This window comes from Ovis canadensis, chromosome 1 (genome assembly GCF_042477335.2).
Source record: "Ovis canadensis isolate MfBH-ARS-UI-01 breed Bighorn chromosome 1, ARS-UI_OviCan_v2, whole genome shotgun sequence".
Lineage (NCBI taxonomy): Eukaryota > Metazoa > Chordata > Mammalia > Artiodactyla > Bovidae > Ovis > Ovis canadensis.
In genome coordinates, this window is record NC_091245.1 from 129,971,762 (window position 1) to 129,992,998 (window position 21,237).

General features: G+C 41.6%; 1 protein-coding gene across 1 annotated transcript; it reads right to left on the reverse strand.

Moving 5' to 3' along the window:
• Positions 1 to 3,380: 3,380 nt before the first annotated feature.
• On the reverse strand, positions 3,381 to 21,159 carry N6AMT1 (N-6 adenine-specific DNA methyltransferase 1). Its single transcript, XM_069578364.1, has 6 exons — positions 20,985 to 21,159; positions 18,246 to 18,332; positions 17,107 to 17,197; positions 13,099 to 13,182; positions 5,365 to 5,506; positions 3,381 to 4,294 (listed from the first exon to the last, which is right to left on the reverse strand). Exons 1-6 carry the CDS (start codon positions 21,116 to 21,118, stop codon positions 4,188 to 4,190), a joined length of 645 nt encoding a protein of 214 aa, XP_069434465.1. The 5' UTR covers positions 21,119 to 21,159; the 3' UTR covers positions 3,381 to 4,187.
• Between the last annotated feature and the right edge of the window lie 78 nt (positions 21,160 to 21,237).

Below are 21,237 nucleotides of genomic sequence, written 5' to 3' on the forward strand. Positions count from 1 at the left end.
TTCTCTCTGTTCTGGATTACCTCTTCAAGTATACTTGTATAGTGACCATCCTGTGGTCACTATACAAATAGAGACAGTGTCTCTCAAAGCAGAGAGAAGACATGTTTCAACTAAAGAACAGGTACTCTTATCCTCCAGTCTGATAAACATAGTGTGTCTCCACAGCAAAGGGAAGGCATGCTTGATGCCTGCGGTGTAGAACTGAGCTTTCCCAAGTCCAGGCTTTCTCTCCTATAATGCAACCCACTGTGTAACCAGGTACCCATCTGGGCCCCTCCATGGTGCTCCCATGAGGCTCAGGGGCATGGGGAAGCTGATGAAAATATGCTGATGTTCATATTAATTGCTATGCTGAGTAATGAAGTTCTTTGTCTCTGATTCAGAAACCCTGCCTTCGTCTGCCAACAGTGAAACTGTGTCAGGTTAACCTCGTAGCTTTCAAGTAGGGTAAATATTCCGATCTTTCTACACTTCTGGGCAGTGCTGAGTCCTGCAGTATTCCCTGCGGAACCTCCACTAATGCTGGCTTACTGGAGCCAATGGGGCTTCATGCGATAGTCCACACCCCAAACGTTGTAAGGGCCCATTTGCAAAAGTGTTTCTGTAGGACCCACCGCCAAGGGCTACAGGATGGAAACAAGTCTCCCTGGTGACCTATACTTCACACTCTTTTCCCACTCTTCACTTAAATCATGAGGTCCTTCTTGCCAATTCTATTGCCTATGCTGATGAGTTAAGCCAATGTACTTGGAGTTTAAAGATCTGTGAGAATGACAGTGAGACTCAGCCTCAATTGTTTTCACTTTGCTGTCTTAAGCAAAAATCAAATTCAGGGCCTACAGATGAAGTTAAAAGTATTACTAAAGGTAAACCTTCACTAAGAGCTCAGAAAGACCAAAAGGTGGTGTCTTAGAGCATTAATTGAGGCTTTTTGTTTTATAATTTACTGTTTTCCTCTCCTGTTTCTACTATTTTGGTAGTTACCCTTGAACTTTGACTAATAATGTATTAGTCTCCCATGGCTGCTGCAACCAATTACCACCACCTTAGTGGCTTAGAACAGCAGGAATTTATTCTCTTGCAGTTCTGGTGGCCACAAGTCTGAAATGCAGTTTTCTGGACCAATATCAAGCTGACAGCAGGGCTTCAAGCCCTTCAAAGGCTCTAGGGGAGAATAATTTCCTTTCCGTTTCTAGATTCCAGGGCTCATCACTTGCACTCCTTGGCTGACAGTCCTTTGTTCCATCTTCAAAGACAGCAGTGTCGTCATAATACCTTCTCCTCTTTTGTAGTAAAATCTCCCTCTGCCTCTGTCTCATAATACACTTGTGATTACACTGAGAGGCAACCTGGAAAATCCAGGATCATCTTCCCATCTCAAAATTCTTAGTTGCTTCTGCCAAGTCCCTTTTGCCATATAAAGTAATATTTACAGAGGTCTAGGGATTAGAACATGGATATCTTTGGGGGCTATTATTCAGCTTACCACACAGACGCATTAAGCACTGTCTTTACCAATAACCTCAGATACGCAAATGATACCACCCTTATGGCAGAAAGTGAAGAAGAACTAAAGAGCCTCTTGATGAAAGTGAAAAAGGAAAGTGAACAAGTTGGCTTAAAGCTCAACATTCAGAAAATGAAGATCATGGCATCCGGTCTCATCACTTCATGGGAAATAGATGGGGAAACAGTGGCTGACTTTATTTTTCTGGGCTCCAAAGTCACTGCAGATGGTGATTGCAGCCATGAAACAAAAAGACGCTTACTCTTTGGAAAGAAAGATATGACCAACCTAGACAGCATATTAAAAAGCAGAGACATTACTTTGTCAACAAAGGTCCATCTAGTCAAGGCTATGGTTTTTCCAGTAGTCATGTATGGATGTGAGAGTTGTACTGTGAAGAAGGCTGAGCGCCGAAGAATTGATGCTTTTGAACTGTGGTGTTGGAGAAGACTCTTGAGAGTCCCTTGGACTGCAAGGAGATCCAACCAGTCCATCCTAAAGCAGATCAGTCCTGGGTGTTCATTGGAAGGAATGATGTTGAAACTAAAACTCCAATACTTTGGCCACCTGATGCAAAGAGCTGACTCACTGGAAAAGACCCTGATGCTGGGAAAGATTGAGGGTGGGAGGAGAAGGGGACGACAGAGGATGAGATGGTTGGATGGTATCACCGACTCAATGGACACGGGTTTGGGTAAACTCCAGGAGCTGGTGATGGACAGGGAGGCCTGGCGTGCTGTGGTTCATGGGGTCGCAAAGAGTTGGACACGACTGACCGACTGAACTGAACTGAAACTTCCTCAGGTGATCCGAATGTAACCAAACTAAAAATAAATTCTAGATTCCTCTCACTCTGGTCCTACAGTCCTGCTGACTTTCATAAATACAGCTGACCCTTGAACAACACAGAGGTTAGGGCACTGATCCCCTCTGCACATCAAAAATCCACATGTAACTTTACAGCCAGACCCTCCATGGTCTCCACGGATTCAACCAACCACGGATTGTGAAGTACTGCAGTGTCTTTATTGAAACAAATCTGTGCACAAGTAAGTGGACCTGTACAGTTCAAACCCATGTTGTTCAAGGGTCAACTGCATATTTTAAATGGGGGTTGGGGAGGGAATTACAGAAGAGGTTCCTAAACTTAGTTAAGGTAATTTGACATTTCTTGAAAGATACATGTCAAGTTGCTCAGTCGTGTCCGATTCTTTGTGACCCCATGGACTATAGCCCACCAGGCTCCTCCGTCCATGGGATTCTCCAGGCAAGAATACTGGAGTGGGTTGCCATTTCCTTCTCCAGGGGATCTTCCTGACCGAGGGATCGAACCCAGGTCTCCCGCATTGCAGGCAGACGCTTTAACCTGGACTCTTTAAAAAGAAAAAAACAAAAAAAACTTTTTACTATTGATTATTTACATGTTGGCTGCGCTGGGGCTCTGGTGCAGTTCATGGGCTTCTGCTGCTGCAGCAGGCACACTGGCAGCTTCTTGTGGCACATGGGATTCTCAAGTTGTGGTGTGTGGGCTTCTTTTGCTGCAGTGCATGGGCTTAGTTCCCCATGACATGTGGGACCTTAACTCCCTGACCAGAGATCGAACCTGCATCCCCTGCGCTGGAAGGCAGATTCTAAACCACTGGTCCACCAAGGAAGTCCCTAGGCTCTTACATTATGTGATTAATCTGAGTGTTGAGTTTATTTACATACAACTCTCCCTTATCTAAGAAAAAAAATAAGAGCAGTTTGCAATATATAAGAAGAAAATAGAAATATATGATAGAGGATAAAAAGTGGGAGAAATGTGACCAGAGAGAAGAATGGAAGCAGAAGCCACGCTAAATAACAGAAGAGAATGGAGACAATAAGCATGTAAACTTGAAAAACTTTTATATAAAAAACTGTTTCCTTACAGAATAGATTATCACTGTACAAATGCCAACACAAAAGAATGAAGGTTCCTCTATTCCCACCTGTTCTGCTTTGGAGAAAGAAATGGCAGCCCACTCCAGTATTCTTGCCTGGAGAATCCCAGGGACGGAGGAGCCTGGTGGGCTACAGTCCATGGGGTTGCAAAGAGTCGGACATGACTAAAGCAACTTAGCAGCAGCAGCAGCAGCAGCATGTACCTTTTGAGAATTTCTTATATACACATACACACAAACCTTCTTGGTTAGTTTTTAAAAAATATACATATACGTTAACATTATTTTACAACTTGCTTTTTTTCATTGATCAGTAGTATATAATGAACCCCTTCTGGTTCAGTATATACAGACATGACTCGTGCTTAATGGCTGGAGATGTTTAGTAACATGAATATACTGTACTTTATTTTACCAATCCCTTTGCTGATGGACAGTTAACTTCATTGTTCTGCCGTTACAAGTAATGCTGAAATGAACATCCTTTTCACGTATAATTAAGTGTAATTTTTTCATTATATATTCTCCACATATAATACATATAAATATGTGAAATTCAATATATATATATACATATTTACTTGCATGTGTGCAAATATTCCTGTAGGCCTGACTGCTGGGTAAAAGGAAATGCTGTACTCGCCTGCCTTTTTCTAGATAACAAATTTCTGTCAATTTTACTTGTTAACAAAGAAAAACCTTTCAGTTTCAAAATATGCCAAAAGCATTCGGCTTTAGGTAGCACACACTGTAGATTAGGACTTGGTGAACTTGAGGACTGAAAGCATTTCTTGGCCTGCTTGCCTGGAAAGGGCAGTGGTCCCTTGTAGACCTTTGGTCTTCATTATTTTCAAAATTTCTTCTAAAATGAAAATTAAAAGATAAAATCCAATTAAATCATTTGGTGAAGTATGCACGATCACTAGATGATAAACGGACTTTTTACAAACTCCACTCATCCGAGAAAACAGTGAACACCATGCAATTTCTATTAAAGTGAACTTGGACTTCAGATAGAGGAGCGCACTCTGTATTTTCAGGGTGTTGCTGAGAACTCTAATCAAGAGTGAATGACTGCGCTGCAGTGGTAGCCTGCTCTGGACTCAACAGAAACAGGAGTTATACTTGCTATTACAATAAATGATTCATTTCTGAGTTGCCTGACTCTAATATCTGCCCTACATTCCTCCTTCTGGATGAAAACTGCCAACAAGGGTATGGGCAAATCAGACGGTGATGTCAAAAAGTGGCAGTAAACAAAATAGCTTATTTTTTTCAGGAGTACTGAAAAAAGTAAAACCTTCCCTTTATTAATATATAACACTACAAAGACAAAACCAGGAAACTGGAGTTACCCACCCCCCCAAAAAAAACCCCCACACACACACCTCCCACCCACCCCGACAAAACCAACACCACTAGTAATTATGATGTGATCTGAGGGACTAAGAATATAACATACCACATAAAAATCAAACCTGAGATGTACAGAAAAGAGAAGAAAGATTACAGTCAATTTAGTTACCAACTAATCTGAAAGCCAGGATATAAAAATCAGTATCAGGAGATAGCTTTCATGATAAAACTTCAGATGAACTAAAGAATATACAGCAGAACTGCTGATGACATAAAAGACTAGAAAATAGAAAATTCACAGTATTGAAGGTCAGGTGTTAGAAGAAGAAACTACAGACTCTGTATTTGAGTACTGGTTTATAAATTAGGGGAAAACTCCTCAAAAACACAATACTCTTTAAAGTCAGAAAAACCTACCTCTTAAAAATCTCCTCTTTCAACATGAATGCTAGTCTGTATTAGCAGTTGTCAGCACTACATTCATGAACATTCTGGGTTACTTAATTACAGTCTTTGACACAAGTAACCTTGATTTCAGCTAAGAAAATGGTTAAAAGATAAAATGGTCTGTATTACCTGGATTGTTTTCTTTAATGGTGACTAAATAGAACAATCCTCTTGGTGAAAGGAGATCTGGAGCCAGTGGTAAGAATCTGTCTATGACTTCACGACCGTTTCTGCCACCAGCCCAAGCTGCCTGTATCCCGTGACTCCCGACCTGTACCCAATTAGAAAGACTGTTCTAAGTTACACACACACAAAAATGGAATCTTTTCCAAGCTACAATGACCAAACAGGTATGTATTCTGTATTTGACGGCTGATGAGAAGGTGGCGGTAAAGTTGAATCTGGGCCGCACTGTTTCCTAGCATGTGTAACCTTGTATATAAGTCTCTAATCTTGATGAACTAGTTTCCTTTCTCATCTACATTAGGAAAGTAACACTTTTATCTGTACAGTTAGGAAAATGATCAAAAAAAATCTTTTTATCCACTAGGAATAAATGAGGAAGTATATTTAAAGTTTGAGAACAGTGCCCTGCACATAATAATGTGGCTTAGTAATAGCTGTTATCATCAACATGTTTAAATTCTTCTATTTAAAACAGAACAATCAGAAAGAAACTAGACAGGAGAACTTGTATTATAAGAGATCTACTTCACAGCAACAAAATTTGACAACGTCCCAGAGCAGCTAGCTTTCTTTCATAGCCGTTTCTTAGGAACCCATTTATTATATAAAGGTATAAGGAAGCACTTTTTCCTATAACAGTCTTATTATAGAAACAAAACCTTGAGAGTTTATACAGCATTAAAAATCTTTAGAGCCTTACCACTGTATATTGTTTCTAAAACTAAGGAATATATTGAATAAATCACTCAAAAACTACTTAAACTCGAATATAATTATTTTCTTCCTAATCCCTTTAATGGTTTTTGTCCATATTTCAGTTTAAATTATCTATGTACAGCTGTACACTCTACTTTTATTCATTTGTCAAGGGATAAAAGTAATTTCTTTATACTTATAACCATGTTCATGTCTAATTAAAAGAAGTATGTTCATACACCTTAAAAAAAACACAAACTACTTTTCCCCTTTTACTGTTTTGTTCATCTGCTCCCCTCCCATCTTCTATACACACACACATATACACACGTTTTTCTTTTTTGTCCATGTTCTACAAACATAGGATTGTATCTATGTTCTTACTTGTATTTTACTTTTCTCACTCAACAATACCCTATAGAAATCTCTTCCTGTGATCAGGTATAGTTCCATTTCCTTTTTAATGGCTACATAATATTTTATGGTGTAAAAGTATCATCTCTTATTTAGCTATTGCTGGGCATTCAGCATGCCCATTTGCTTAATTTTTTTGTATTTAAATTATTCTCATAGTGTCATAAGCTTCTCCATATACTTTCACACAGTTAATCACAGAAAGGACTTTATCAGTTCCTCTGTTTTAATCAAGACCTTCCTCCTGGAGACTTCCTTTCCTAGCATTCCTAGCGCTCCCTTTTTCTGGGGCTCATGTCTTCCTCCTCCTTGGCTTCCTCCCTTTTTTCAGAGGAGCCCACTCTCTGAATGTTTGACAGGGTACACTGCTCTGTGGAAAGCATGCATGGTGATGGCCTGTTTAGCATGGACTAGGAGCCCTCGGTGCTGGACCCTGTCTACCTGCCTTCCGGGGATGCTCAGCCAGCCCTGTCTGCTTGCACTAGAGACGGCCCTTCAGGAGGATGGCCTGGCACCAACCACAATCTCACAGGCCACAGAGGGGAGTTCTCATCTTTGGGAGGAGGGTCGCCTTTGGTGGCCTGCTGACTGCCTGCTCCTAATCCTTGACAGGTCACAGGTTCAAACCACAATATCTAACCTCACGTTTAGGGATGGAACAGTAAGTATAGACACAACTTTTTATATGTGCAAACTCCTGGTATTCGTATGTTACATCTCCTGGATCTAACCTCTAAGTTTCCTAACTTTTACCTTCATGATTTCATTCTTTTTATCTTCATAAACCAAAATAGTTTATTTGGTTTCCAGACCACTGGTTCAGGTCATGATAGAGACTACAGTCTCTCAATTTGTTTCCTAATGTTTCACATTGTAAAACATGTTTTTAAGCTTGAGGAAATCTTTGTTACGCTGCCTTTTAACCCTGCTAACTGCTCTGCTAACGGGTGACACTAGCTTTCTGTTAGAACAGTGGAAGTCCAAGACACTGACCACACTCAATTATCTGTATAATTACATGCATAGCTTAGTAGTAGGAATATGGCAGAAAGGAAGCCCAATCGTGCCAGCATGTTCCGAGAATCTCCTCTTCATTCACTAGGCTTCCCAGTAGTTTGTGGGCCTGATAAACCAGGATTTACTTGTTTCTTTTCTGTTACATACTTAGGTTCATATTATTTGCCATCATATACATGGCTTAGAGGGTAAAGCATCTGCCTGCAATGCAGGAGACCCCGGTTTGATCCTTGTGTCGGGAAGATCCCCTGGAGAAGGAGCCGCGTAGGCTACAGCCCATGGGGTCACAAAGAGTGGACACGACTGAGTGATGACACATTAGACACACATAAAGGTGCAATAAACATATTTTTCTAAATTTTTATTCTGTTGTTAATGATTTTCCTAAATTACATCTCAAAGACTGAGATTACTAGACTAAACCATTTTTGTTACTCTTGATATTTATTTCCATAGTGCTTTCCTGAGCTGCATGTATTTTATTTAGCTGCATTTCCCTCAACTGCTGCTCATCTTATGACAATGACTTTCCTTCTCAAAAATGATTTCACCTGGGCGGCTGCGACCCGGCGCGCTAAGCGCGCGCGGCTGCGACCCGGCGCGCTAAGCGCGCGCGGCTGCGACCCGGCGCGCTAAACGCGCGCGGCTGCGACCCGGCGCGCTAAGCGCGCGCGGCTGCGACCCGGCGCGCTAAGCGCGGCCGAGAGGAGTTATCCCACGTCCGAGGTCAGGGTCAGCGACGGAGACTGCCAGGCTGCGACGGCGCAGGAACGGCCGAGAGGAGCTACCCAAGTCTGAGGTCAGTGGTGGCGGCCGGGAGGAGCCACCCAGCGTCCGAGGTCAGGGGCGGCTGGGAGGAGACACCCCACATCCAAGGAGCGGTGGCTGCACGGGCACAGGAGGGCCTAGCGGAGCAATCCCACGTTGAAGGTCAGGAAGGGCGGTGGTGAGGAGATACCCCTTGTCCAAGGTAAGGAGATACCCCTTGTCCAAGGCAAGGAGCAGCGGCTGTGCTTTGCTGGAGCAGCCGTGAAGAGATACCCCAAGCCCAAGGTAAGAGAAACCCAAGTAAGATGGTAGGTGTTGCAAGAGGGCATCAGAGGGCAGACACACCGAAACCATAGAGAAAACTAGTCAATCTAATCACACTAGGACCACAGCCTTGTCTAACTCAATGAAACCAAGCCACGCCCGCACGGCAACCCAAGACGGGCGGGTTATGGTGGAGAGGTCTGATAGAATGTGGTCCACTGGAGAAGGCAATGTTAAACCACTTCAGTATTCTTGACTTCAAAACCCCATGAACAGTATGAAAAGGCAAAATGATAGGATACTGAAAGAGGAACTCCCCAGGTCAGTAGGTGCCCAATATGCTACTGGAGATCAGTGGAGAAATAACTCCAGAAAGAATGAAGGGATGGAACCAAAGCAAAAACAATACCCAGCTGTGGATGTGACTGGTGATAGAAGCAAGGTCTGATGCTGTAAAGAGCAATATTGCATAGGAACCTGGAATGTCAGGTCCATGAATCAAGGCAAACTGGAAGTGGTCAAACAAGACATGGCAAGAGTGAACGTCGACATTCTAGGAATCAGCGAACTAAAATGGACTGGAATGGGTGAATTTAACTCAGATGACCATTATATCTACTACTGCGGGCAGGAATCCCTTAGAAGAAATGGAGTAGCCATTATGGTCAACAAAAGAGTCTGAAATGCAGTACTTGGATGCAATCTCAAAAACGACAGAATGATCTCTGTTCGTCTCCAAGGCAAACCATTCAAGATCACAGTTATCCATTCTATGCCCCAACCAGTAATGCTGAAGAAGCTGAAGCTGAATGGTTCTATGAAGACCTACAAGACCTTTTAGACTAACACCTAAAAAAGATGTCCTTTTCATTATAGGGGACTGGAATGCAAAAGTAGGAAGTCAAGAAACACCTGGAGTAACAGGCAAATTTGGCCTTGGAATGCAGAATGAAGCAGGGCAAAGACTAATAGAGTTTTGCCAAGAAAATGCACTGGTCATAGCAAACACCCTCTTCCAACAACACAAGAGAAGACTCTACACATGGACATCACCAGATGGTCAACACCGAAATCTGATTATATTCTTTGCAGCCAAAGATGGAGAAGCTCTATACAGTCAACAAAAACAAGACCAGGAGCTGACTGTGGCTCAGATCATGAACTCCTTATTGCCAAATTCAGACTCAAACTGAAGAAAGTAGGGAAAACCACTAGACCATTCAGGTATGACCTAAATCAAATCCCTTATGATTATACAGTGGAACTGAGAAATAGATTTAAGGGCCTAGATCTGATAGATAGAGTGCCTGATGAACTATGGAATGAGGTTCGTGACACTGTACAGGAGACAGGGATCAGGACCATCCCCATGGAAAAGAAAGGCAAAAAAGCAAAATGGCTGTCTGGGGAGGCCTTACAAATAGCTGTGAAAAGAAGAGAGGCGAAAAGCAAAGGAGAAGAGGAGAGATATAAGCATCTGAATGCAGAGTTCCAAAGAATAGGAAGAAGTGATAAGAAAGCCTTCTTCAGCGATCAATGCAAAGAAATAGAGGAAAACAACAGAATGGGAAAGACTAGAGATCTCTTCAAGAAAATTAGAGATACAAAGGGAACATCTCATGCAAAGATGGGCTCAAGAAAGGACAGAAATGGTCTGGACCTAACAGAAGCAGAAGATATTAAGAAGAGGTGGCAAGAATACACAGAAGAACTGTACAAAAAAGATCTTCACGACCCGGACAATCATGATGGTGTGATCACTCATCTAGAGCCAGACATCCTGGAATGTGAAGTCAAGTGGGCCTTAGAAAGCATCTCTACAAACAAAGCTAGTGGAGGTGATGGAATTCCAGTTGAGCTGTTTCAAATCCTGAAAGATGATGCTGTGAAAGTGCTGCACCCAATATGCCAGCAAATTTGGAAAACTCAGCAGTGGCCACAGGACTGGAAAAGGTCAGTTTTCATTCCAATCCCAAAAAAGGCAATGCCAAAGAATGCTCAAACTACCGCACAACTGCACTCATCTCACATGCTAGTAAAGCAATGCTCAAAATTCTCCAAGCCAGACTTCAGCAATACGTGAACCGTGAACTTCCTGATGTTAAAGCTGGTTTTAGAAAAGGCAGAGGAACCAGAGATCAAATTTCCAACATCTGCTGGATCATGGAAAAAGCAAGAGAGTTCCAGAGAAATATCTATTTCTGCTCTATCGACTATGCCAAAGCCTTTGACTGTGTGGATCACAATAAACTGGAAAATTCTGAAAGAGATGGGAATACCAGACCACTTGACCTACCTCTTGAGAAATCTGTATGCAGGTCAGGAACAACAGTTAGAACTGGACATGGAACAACAGACTGGTTCCAAATAGGAAAAGGAGTACGTCAAGGCTGTATATTGTCACCCTGCTTGTTTAACTTACATGCAGAGTACATCATGAGAAACGCTGGACTGGAAGAAACACAAGCTGGAATCAAGATTGCTGGGAGAAATATCAATAACCTCAGATATACAGATGATACCACTATTATGGCAGAAAGTGAAGAGGAACTAAAAAGCCTCTTGATGAAAGTGAAGGAGGAGAGTGAAAAGGTTGGCTTAAAGCTCAACATTTAGAAAATGAAGATCATGGCATCCGGTCCCATCATTTCATGGGAAATAGATGGGGAAACAGTGGAAACAGTGTCAGACTTTATTTTCTGGGGCTCCAAAATCACTGCAGATGGTGATTGCAGCCATGAAATTAAAAGACGCTTACTCCTTGGAAGAAAAGTGATGACCAACCTAGATAGCATATTCAAAAGCAGAGACATTACTTTGCCGACGAAGGTCCGTCTAGTCAAGGCTATGGTTTTTCCAGTGGTCATGTATGGATGTGAGAGTTGGACTGTGAAGAAGGCAGAGCGCCGAAGAATTGATGCTTTTGAACTGTGGTGTTGGAGAAGACTCTTGAGAGTCCCTTGGACTGCAAGGAGATCCAGCCAGTCCATTCTGAAGGAGATCAGCCATGGGATTTCTTTGGAAGGAATGATGCTAAAGCTGACACTCCAGTACTTTGGCCGCCTCATGCGAAGAGTTGACTCACTGGAAAAGACTCTGATGCTGGGAGGGATTGGGGGCCAGAGGAGAAGGGGACGACAGAGGATGAGATGGCTGGATGGTATCACTGACTCGATGGACACGAGTCTGAGTGACCTCCGGGAGTTGGTGATGGACAGGGAGGCCTGGCGTGCTGCGACTCATGGGGTCGCAAAGAGTCAGACACGACTGCGCGACTGAACTGAACTGATGTCAAGGGAGAGACAGCTTCTCACTACGAGCGGCAGCAGCAATGCAGACCTCTCCCTTCTCGGTGGAGATGAATGCAAGATTTAACCGCTTTGCTGATAATCAAAGAATAAAATAGGTATAATAATTCAAAGGAAAGCTTTAGTCCATCATTATACTTCTGTCTGCTTTGTCCATTCTTTCTTTAAATTGGGAAGTGGTTAACATGGTTGGCTTCCTCAGTGGCACAGAGGGTAAAGAATCTACTTGCAATGCAAGAAGCACAGGAGATGGGGGTTTGATCCCTGGATCAGGAAGATCCCCTGGAGTAGAAAATGGCAACCCATTCCAGTATTCTTGCCTGGGAAATTCCATGGACAGAAGGGCCTGGCGGGCTACAGTCTACAGGGTCACAAAGAGTCAGACATGACTGCGTACCTAACACTTCTAATATGGTTTACCTCTTCATGACTGAAAACTTTATAATTATGTATTTCAAGGTTATATCTTTTCCTACCTGAAGTGAGAATTGTTTCTCCTCTTCCCCCACTTCCAAATACCTGTGAGAGGAGGAAACCTGAGCCTTTCAGAGATAATTCCTATGTGAATTTAAGGCTGAGTAAAATATTTTGTTTCGCAGATTTGTTATTCATGATAAAGGTACACACACACAGACGATTTAAATACCATGGCCTGATATACATGGGATTTTAAAGACTAGATATGGATCACAGTTTGAATTTCCATTAATTTCAGGCTCCTTTCCTATGTCTACCAAACAGTATTCAATAATAGACAATTATGAGTAAAATCAGGCTTCCCTGATAGCTCAGTTGGTAAAGAATCCACATGCAATGCAGGAGATCCCAGTTCGATTCCTGGGTTGGGAAGATCTGCTGGAGAAGGGATAGGGTATTCACTCTAGTATTCTTAGGCTTCCCTTGTGGCTCAGCTGGTAAAGAATCCACCTGCAGTGCAGGAGACCTAGGTTCGATCCCTGGGTTGGGAAGATCCCCTGGAGAAGGGAATGGCTACCCACTCCAGTATTCTGGCCCAGAGAATTCCATGGACTGTATAGTCCATGTAGTCACAAAGAGTTGGACATGACTGAGCGACTTTCACTTTCACACATGAGTAAAATCAGAGCAGTCTGTTATTAGCAGCTGACTGATGTCATTTGATGAAGTACATTTGATCTGAGATAGAAAACAGCTGAAAATATTAGTAATTAAATTTTGCCATACATCTTACCTCTTCAGGTGGAGTCACAACATAAGGAGGATTAAACACAAGAAGATCAACACTTTCCTTCAATCTTGGTAGCAAGCCTTTGACCTAAAAAATGTTCAAGAGAGTCAGAATTTTAAGCTGGACCCAGAAATAAATAAATAAGTAGATGGCTGGATAGATGGATCAATCAATCAATCTTTAAATATATTCTCCCACGTTTTTAGACAAAAGTGTGTTAGAGCCCATATTTAAGACAGAAATGGATATAAATATTTTTGTATTTTGATTCAGATTTAAAAAAAACATGTTTCCACCTATAAACAAGGAAAATAAGCTATTTATTAGAATGAACACTCTGCTCTTCAATAGCTTCAATAGCTACACTCTGGGCTCACTTTTAGAAGATAAAATAAGAAGGAGGCAAGCTCTCATATATTTTACATAGATTTGTACACAACTTTAAATTTATAGCTGCTAACTTAAATACTTATTTTCTACAACTAACGGAAATGTTTTACAAGATGACAGAAAACATATATTCATGACAAAAATACCAGATGATGGGGCTGTACTTTTCTTTCTACTTCTTTAGTAACTTGTAAATGTACTGGCTGAAACAATTACATATCAAAGAAAAAAAGAACTAAAAATAGTGGGAAGAGACACTAAAAACATCAGTTGTTTGGCATCTTATAAATCTTTGAACTGATACAACTTTCTATAGAATTGTTCAGAAATGTTAAAAACTCTTAGTTTAAATACAAATCTAACTAAATCAATTGCTTGATATTCTAGCACAAGGGCTTCCCTGGTGGCTTAGCAGTAAAAGAATCTGCCTGCAATGTAGGAGACATGGGTTCAATCATTGGGTCAGGAAGACCCCCGGGAGGAGGGCATGGCAACCCATTCCAGTATTCTTGTCTGGAGAATCCCATGGACAGAGGAGCCTGGCAGGCTACAGTCCACAGGGTCGCAGGGTTGGACACAACTGAATTGACTTAGCACACATCCATGCATTTCTAGCACAAAGCATATGAAAAGAGAGAGGAAGTGCTATCTATGAGGAGCAGTAAAATATGACAACATAAAGCAAGTGAAAAGACAAAGAGGAGAGAAAATAAAAACTCAGAATCACTGCAGAAAATAAAAACTTAGAATCTAATAAGCCTTATCATCATCACATACAGTACAGAATGATGACTGATATTCATATTAATGACTTTGAATCACTAAAAGGTAAAATTATGTTCAGTTTAAGAACGTAAGGAAGTGCATAAGACACATTTGAAAAAGACTTCCTTCTAAAGCTAAAAAGGAAATACAAACTTTGTAAACAAACTCAATTATCCAAAATAATAGTTTTTGATAGTTGTGATAATCTATATCTAGTGTTCTGAATACAAGAAGGCAAGAGTGCTGGAGTGGCTTGCCATTTCCTTCTCCAGAGGATCTTCCCAACCCAGGGATCAAACCCGGGTCTCCTGCCTTGTAGGCAGACGCTTTACCATCTGAGCTACCAGGGAAGCCTCATATCTAGTGTTCTGAATACAAATAAATATAAAGTTTGGCAAAGTGATCTTACCTTGTGGCTTAGCTGGTAAAGAATCCGCCTACAAAGCGGGAGACCTAGGTTCAACCCCTCGCTTGGGAAGATCCCCTGGAGAAGAGAATGGCTACCGACTTCAGTACTCTGGCATAGACAATTCCATGGACTGTACAGTCCATAGGGTCACAAAGAGTTGGACATGACTGAGCAACTTTCACTTCACTTCATACCTACCTCTTTCTATTTTCTTTGCCACAAGTCAGCACTGAGTATTATGGTCAACTTTCACTATTGACAAAATGGATTCTGACAGCTTTAGAACTGACTTCCACCTTTAAAAAGCTGTGAGACCTCTAGATTTTGATTCAGACAATCTGGGCATAAACTCTGGATTTATCACTGTATTAGTTTAGTGACTTATTTCTTCTATCTCTAAAGTTTTGTTATACCAAAAAAAACACATATAATACTAATTATGGACATATTAGGACTTCCCTGGTGGCTCAGACAGTATAGCGTCTGTCTACAATGCGGGAGACCCAAGTTCGATCCCTGGGTTGGGAAGATCCCCTGGAGAAGGAAATGGCAATCCACTCCAGGACTATTGCCTGGAAAATCCCATGGACAGAGGAGCCTGGTAGGCTACAGTCCATGGGGGTCGCAAAGAGTTGGACATGACTGAGCGACTTCACTTCATGGACATATTAAAAATTTCAAGAGCAAAATTACCATACTGATTTCATGTAAATCAACTGAGTACCTTTCTTGATAGTCTAATTTTTAATAATAGCACTAACAACTTCTAGTGATACAAAATTTCTTAGATCTTTGGCTTGATTCCTTAAATCATTTGTGAGTTAAAAAAAAAAGAAAAACCTCAAAACTTTATCAGTCTAAGAGTAACACAGGCCAAACAACATGAAAGCATTTTATATGTCTTAGGCCCACCTTGTACATAGTATCATGATTTTTGCTTATAAAAAGTCATTAATATTTATAAGTAAAAAAAGGTTCAAAATTATCCAAATCTTACTCATATAATTAAAAATATTCTAAAATCTGGAATTGAGAAATGTATGATGTGTAACTTAAAATAATGGTTCTGGAGTTGCCATCTGTTTACCAGCCTTGGACCTGTTCTGCCTTTCTTCTGATGATGTCTCCTTGACTTTCGTTGAGGAAACTCTACCTCCACTCCTCAATAGGAGTGGTACGGGCAGGGTTTATTTCAACCCAGCTGCAGCAGTGGGACTACCACTCAGGCTCAAGTCAATCTCGTGCATATCTAATCCCCCTGGATCACAGTAACAGACTGAGAGATGGGCATATGACAGAAGTTGATACAAATGGTACTCAGTCTGGGGTTTCTACTATAGTAACTGAAAATAGAAAGTGTTTCTTTCCCTATAGGGTTGCTGAGAAATAAGATACGGAGATGCAAGCATCTTGCTACTATGCAGCCAAAGACTGCAGAGGAACAGAGCTACTAGAAAGAAGTTTAGAGCTAAGAAAAAGATGCCTGTAACATCTTTTGAGTTCCTGAAGCTAGCTGTGCCTGAAGCCATCCACTCTTTTTATTAAAGCTGGTTTGATGGATTCTCTTCACTCCTGACTGAATGATACCTGATCTGTACAAGCCAGCAGAAGTTTCCTTTGGATTGTGAAAAAGGTGGATTGTTTTAGTGTAAGAGCCCAAAATCACTTTTGGGCTCCAAAATCACTGCAGATGGTGAGTGCAGCCATGAAATTAAAAGATGCTTACTCCTTGGAAGGAAAGTTATGACCAACCTAGACAGCATATTAAAAAGCAGAGACATTACTTTGCCAACAAAGGTCCATCTAGTCAAGGCTATGGTTTTTCCAGTAGTCATGTATGGATGTGAGAGTTGGACTATAAAGAAAGCTGAGTGCCAAAGAATTGATGCTTTTGAACTGTGTTGTTGGAGAAGATGCTTGAGAGTCCCTTGGACTGCAGGGAGATCCAACCAGTCCATCCAAAGGGAAATCAGTCGTGAATATTCATTGGAAGGACTGATGTTGAAACTGACACTCCAATACTTTGGCCACCTGATGCAAAGAGCTGACTCACTGGAAAAGACCCTGATACTGGGAAAGACGGAAGGCAGGAGGAGAAGGGGACAACAGAGAATGAGATGGTTGGATGGCATCACCGATTCAATGGAGATGAGTTTGAGTAAAGTCTGGGAGTTGGTGATAGATAGGGAAGCCTGGCGTGCTACAGTTCATGGGATCGCAAAGAGTAGAACACGACTGAGCGACGGAACTGAACTGAACTGATCAGTTAAGAATTTACTTTGTCTAGTGGGTTAAAAGAGTCGGACATGACTGAATGAACTGCACTATACTGTACTGGGTTAAAAGTTAATTAATTAACCACTCAAGTTTCTTTGATGTAAATCATCTTGGCCTTAACTGAAAAGAAAATTAATTATTACACTGCTGGGCAAAGAGTAACAGCTTACCAAATCTGTAATTATTGGTTGAATGTGGACTTTGTTACAGCGTGCAGTCTCCAGGGTACACACTGCTGCCTCAGGGTTGACATCAGTGCACCTATAAACAGAAAAGAAAAAACTATACCCTATGTCTATGGATAAAAATTCAAAGAATGTCCCACTCCTTTTATATAAGTAGATTTAGAAAAAAATTGAAATACTTTAATAATGGTGAATAGAAAAACAATTTGGATTTGTCACACTAATGAAAAAAATTGTTATATTGATGGAGAGTCCAAGAGTAGGATATAGCTACATGCAAACATATCTGAAGGAATTTATTAAATTATGAATCCAATGGAGAAATACTATGCAGCTACCAAAAATGAAATTTAAAAGGAAAATGCTCATCGTACAGTATTAAATGAAAAACATAGGAAGTAAAGAAAGAATTGAAACAGTTGGGCCACGTGTGGCAAAATTTATGGGTGATTTTTATTTGCTTGTTTATATTTTCTATATTCTCAAATCTTCTATAAAGAAATTTTATTATGTTCCAATTTTTTTCTGATAAATTATCTAAAAATGATACAAATTTACAGATGACTTAAAATTATTATGTGGCTTCTATAATTATGCAGTATAATGGGACAATTTTGGACATGCATTTGTCACTTTTAGGGAGGCATAATTTGTAATCAGAGTCCTCAGTTCAGTTCAGTCACTTAGTCGTGTCTCTTTGCGACCCCATGAATCTCAGCACGCCAGGCCTCCCTGTCCATCACCAACTCCTGGAGTTCACTCAAACTCATGTCCATCGAGTCAGTGATGCCATCCAGCCATCTCATCCTCTTATCCCCTTCTCCTCCTGCCCCCAATCCCTCCCAGCATCAGAGTCTTTTCCAGTGAGTCAACTCTTCACATGAGGTGGCCAAAGTACTGGAGTTTCAGCTTTAGCATCATTCCTTCCAAAGAAATCCTAGGACTGATCTCCTTTAGAATGGACTGGTTGGATCTCCTTGCAGTCCAAGGGACTCTCAGAGTACACTTAAAATAGACACTATCAGATACATATTATCCACTTATAAAAATGGTTTCATTCAAGCAGTCAGTCACAGTGAATCTCTTAGACCAAGGTGTGGATGAATGTGTATACTTACACTTACATATACAAAGCTTGAGGCCCGATCACAGAGGCTAGGAATGCAGATACCACTCCAGACCCTGAGCCAACCTCGAGGCATATTTCCACTCTAAAAACACAAAATAAAATAAATAGTAGCACAGTGGTATTAAAATACACATCATGGAAAATAACTCATGCTACTTTTAATGTCTATTTCCCAGAATCATCCCTCACCTGAAAATACATGGAAATATAAAAGAAATTTATAAATAAGCTAATTTCCAACAATCACTTAGTGCTCATTTAGTGTTCAAAACTGTTGAAATTTTGGGTGTGTGATTGAAGTCTGTAAAATAATAGTTTTTGATTTTCACAAAACATTACATAAACAATGGAATGTTAATTTAGGGTTGGAAATATTAATATGGAAGACATCAGCTTTTCCCAGAAGGAGCTCCTAGTTTGGTGTTTCCTAAAAATGAAAAGGTATTATTACAACATTTATTCATAAAAGATGTTTCTCTCATTTTGAAGTAACTCATGAATCCATCAGCATATCCCAGGGGAAGACAAGAGCACCCCTGCCTTCTACTAATAATAGATTTAGAGCAGCAGAGAAATCCTGTATTTATACATCTCTACACTGAATTGGGAAAACATCCAAGTAATCTGGCCTTAGAATATTAATAATACTCTTAAGAATGCAATTAAATACATAAATTCTTGATTCTACTGTACTTATCCTTCCCTATAATCTTGTACATGGGCGTCCCTGGTGACCCAGTGGTAAAGAATCCACCTGACAATGCAGGAGATCAGGGTTTGATCCCTGGGTTGGGAAGATCCCCTAGAGAAGAAAACGGCAATCCACTCCAGTATTCTTGCCTGGGAAATCCCATGGGCTACAGTCCAGGGGTGTTGCGAAGAGTTGGACATGACTTGGTGACTAGACAACAACATAATCTTGTATATAAAGTAAAAGTACAAATCATCCCCATTCCAGAAACAGATTTGACGGTATTTAAGGGCACTCTAGCACCTAAGGAGATGAGGGTTTGATCCTTGGGTTGGGAAGATCCCATAGAGAAGAAAATGGCAATCCACTCCAGTATTCTTGCCTGAAAAGTCTCATGGACAGAGGAGCCTGGTGGGCTATACTCCATAGGGTAGCAAAGAGTCCGACACAACTGAGCGATTTCACTAGCACCTAACTTCCCAAATGAAATATTCAAAAACAGACTTGAGGGGTTTCTAACTTCTGGAACCACTCTGTACATCTGACAAGGCTTTACTGTGCTGTAGGAAGGTCTGTTGAATCTTACCAGGAGGCTTCTATTTGAAAATAACAATTATGGCCTCATAAATAATTAGAATTCCATGACCAGAAATACCCAAGACTCTAAAATAAAAATAGTCCCTTTTACAGCAAGGCAATTTGTGCTTTAAAATCTTAAAAGATATGTTATAAAACAGTACTGTTCCATTCTGTATTCCAGTAGATCCAAAAGTTCCAATGCTTACAATGAAAAACTGGTTTAATAAGAGTTGGGGCAATTTATACACAGAAAAACCTGACCAAGAGAGATAAACAAATACAATTTGGACCTTCTAAGCCTGACAGCTGTTAGTTTCACCCTGAAAAAAAACCCATTTCAACTTTTGATCTTTAAATCTGTGTGTGCTGTGTGCTTAGTCGTGTGGACTTTTGGGGACCCCACAGACTGTAGCCCACCAGGCTGCTCTGTCCATGGCAATCCTCCAGTCAAGAATACTGAAGTGGGTTGCCATGCCCTCCTCTAGGGAATCTTCCCAACCTAGGGATGGAGTACAGGTCTCCCACTTTGCATGGGGATTCTTGACTATCTGAACCACCAGGGAAGCCCAAGAATACTGCAGTGCGTAACCAATCCCTTCTCCAGGGGAACTTCCCAACCCATGAATCGAAGTGAGGGTATCTTACACTGCAGGTGCATTCTTTACCAGTTGAGCTACCCGGGAAGCCCAAAATAATTAAATCTAACTACCCCAATTGCTTTCATCTAAAAAATGACACTGTAAGTATCCACTTTTTATATTAAAATCTATATGAGCACTTCAACAAATCAACCTGAATACTTATTATAAGCTAGGGTATATTCTATAGGCAGCTAGCTGCATGTAACGTTAATTTTTTTTTACAATTAAAAATTCATTAAAAAAAAATTCAGTGCTAGTCACATTTCAAGTGCTCAGTAACCACACGTGGCCAGGCTTTTGCTGGGTAGATGAGTATGCTATCCAGTGGGTTTAAACACACTCCCCTACTCCAATATTTTACAACCTCATTTCTTTTTGGTGCCCTTCCACTGCTGGAGGATGTTTTTATGTATTGCGTAGATTCAATAATGCCACGGGGCACTGATATTTACTAAAAACGGTCATATTGCGAGGCAGCGTTCTCAGGACGTTTTGCTTTTGAACGTGTTATAATATCGCTACCCTTCAGGCTCTTCAGATTAACAGCTGATAGGAAATGATACATCCTGAAGTGGTGAGGAAGCACGGAGCCCCTGAAACCAAAACAGCACCTTGGGAAGAAAGCGGCTAGCTCCCTGCCGCACTGATTGTGTGTATCCACGGGAAAACCCTCAGTTACAGTATTCTGGCGTCAGCTGTCCCTAGGCGGGCCGACACCGCCTCCTCGCGGGGAGGGCAGCGACAGTCCTTGCCTCGGTCCTGGGCCGCCGCCTCTCCAGGACTCCCGAGCCCTCTCCCGCGGGGACCCTCGCCCTCCTCGCACCCCATGAGTTCGGCCGCCGCCGCTTCGAGTGCGTCCAGCAGCAGAAAAGTGTCCTCCGAGGGCTCGTACACGTCGCTGAAGGCGCCGCGGCCCACATGTCCGTGCAGCGGCGTTGGGAAGCTGGGCCCCGCCATCTTTCTCCTCTCTTTGGCCGGCGCGCGTGCGCCAAAGTTGCGCATGCGTACGTGCAAGGGCGCGGGCCTGGGCGTGGGGGCGGGCCACCAGGGCCGGCGAGGAGCCTCCTATAGGGCTG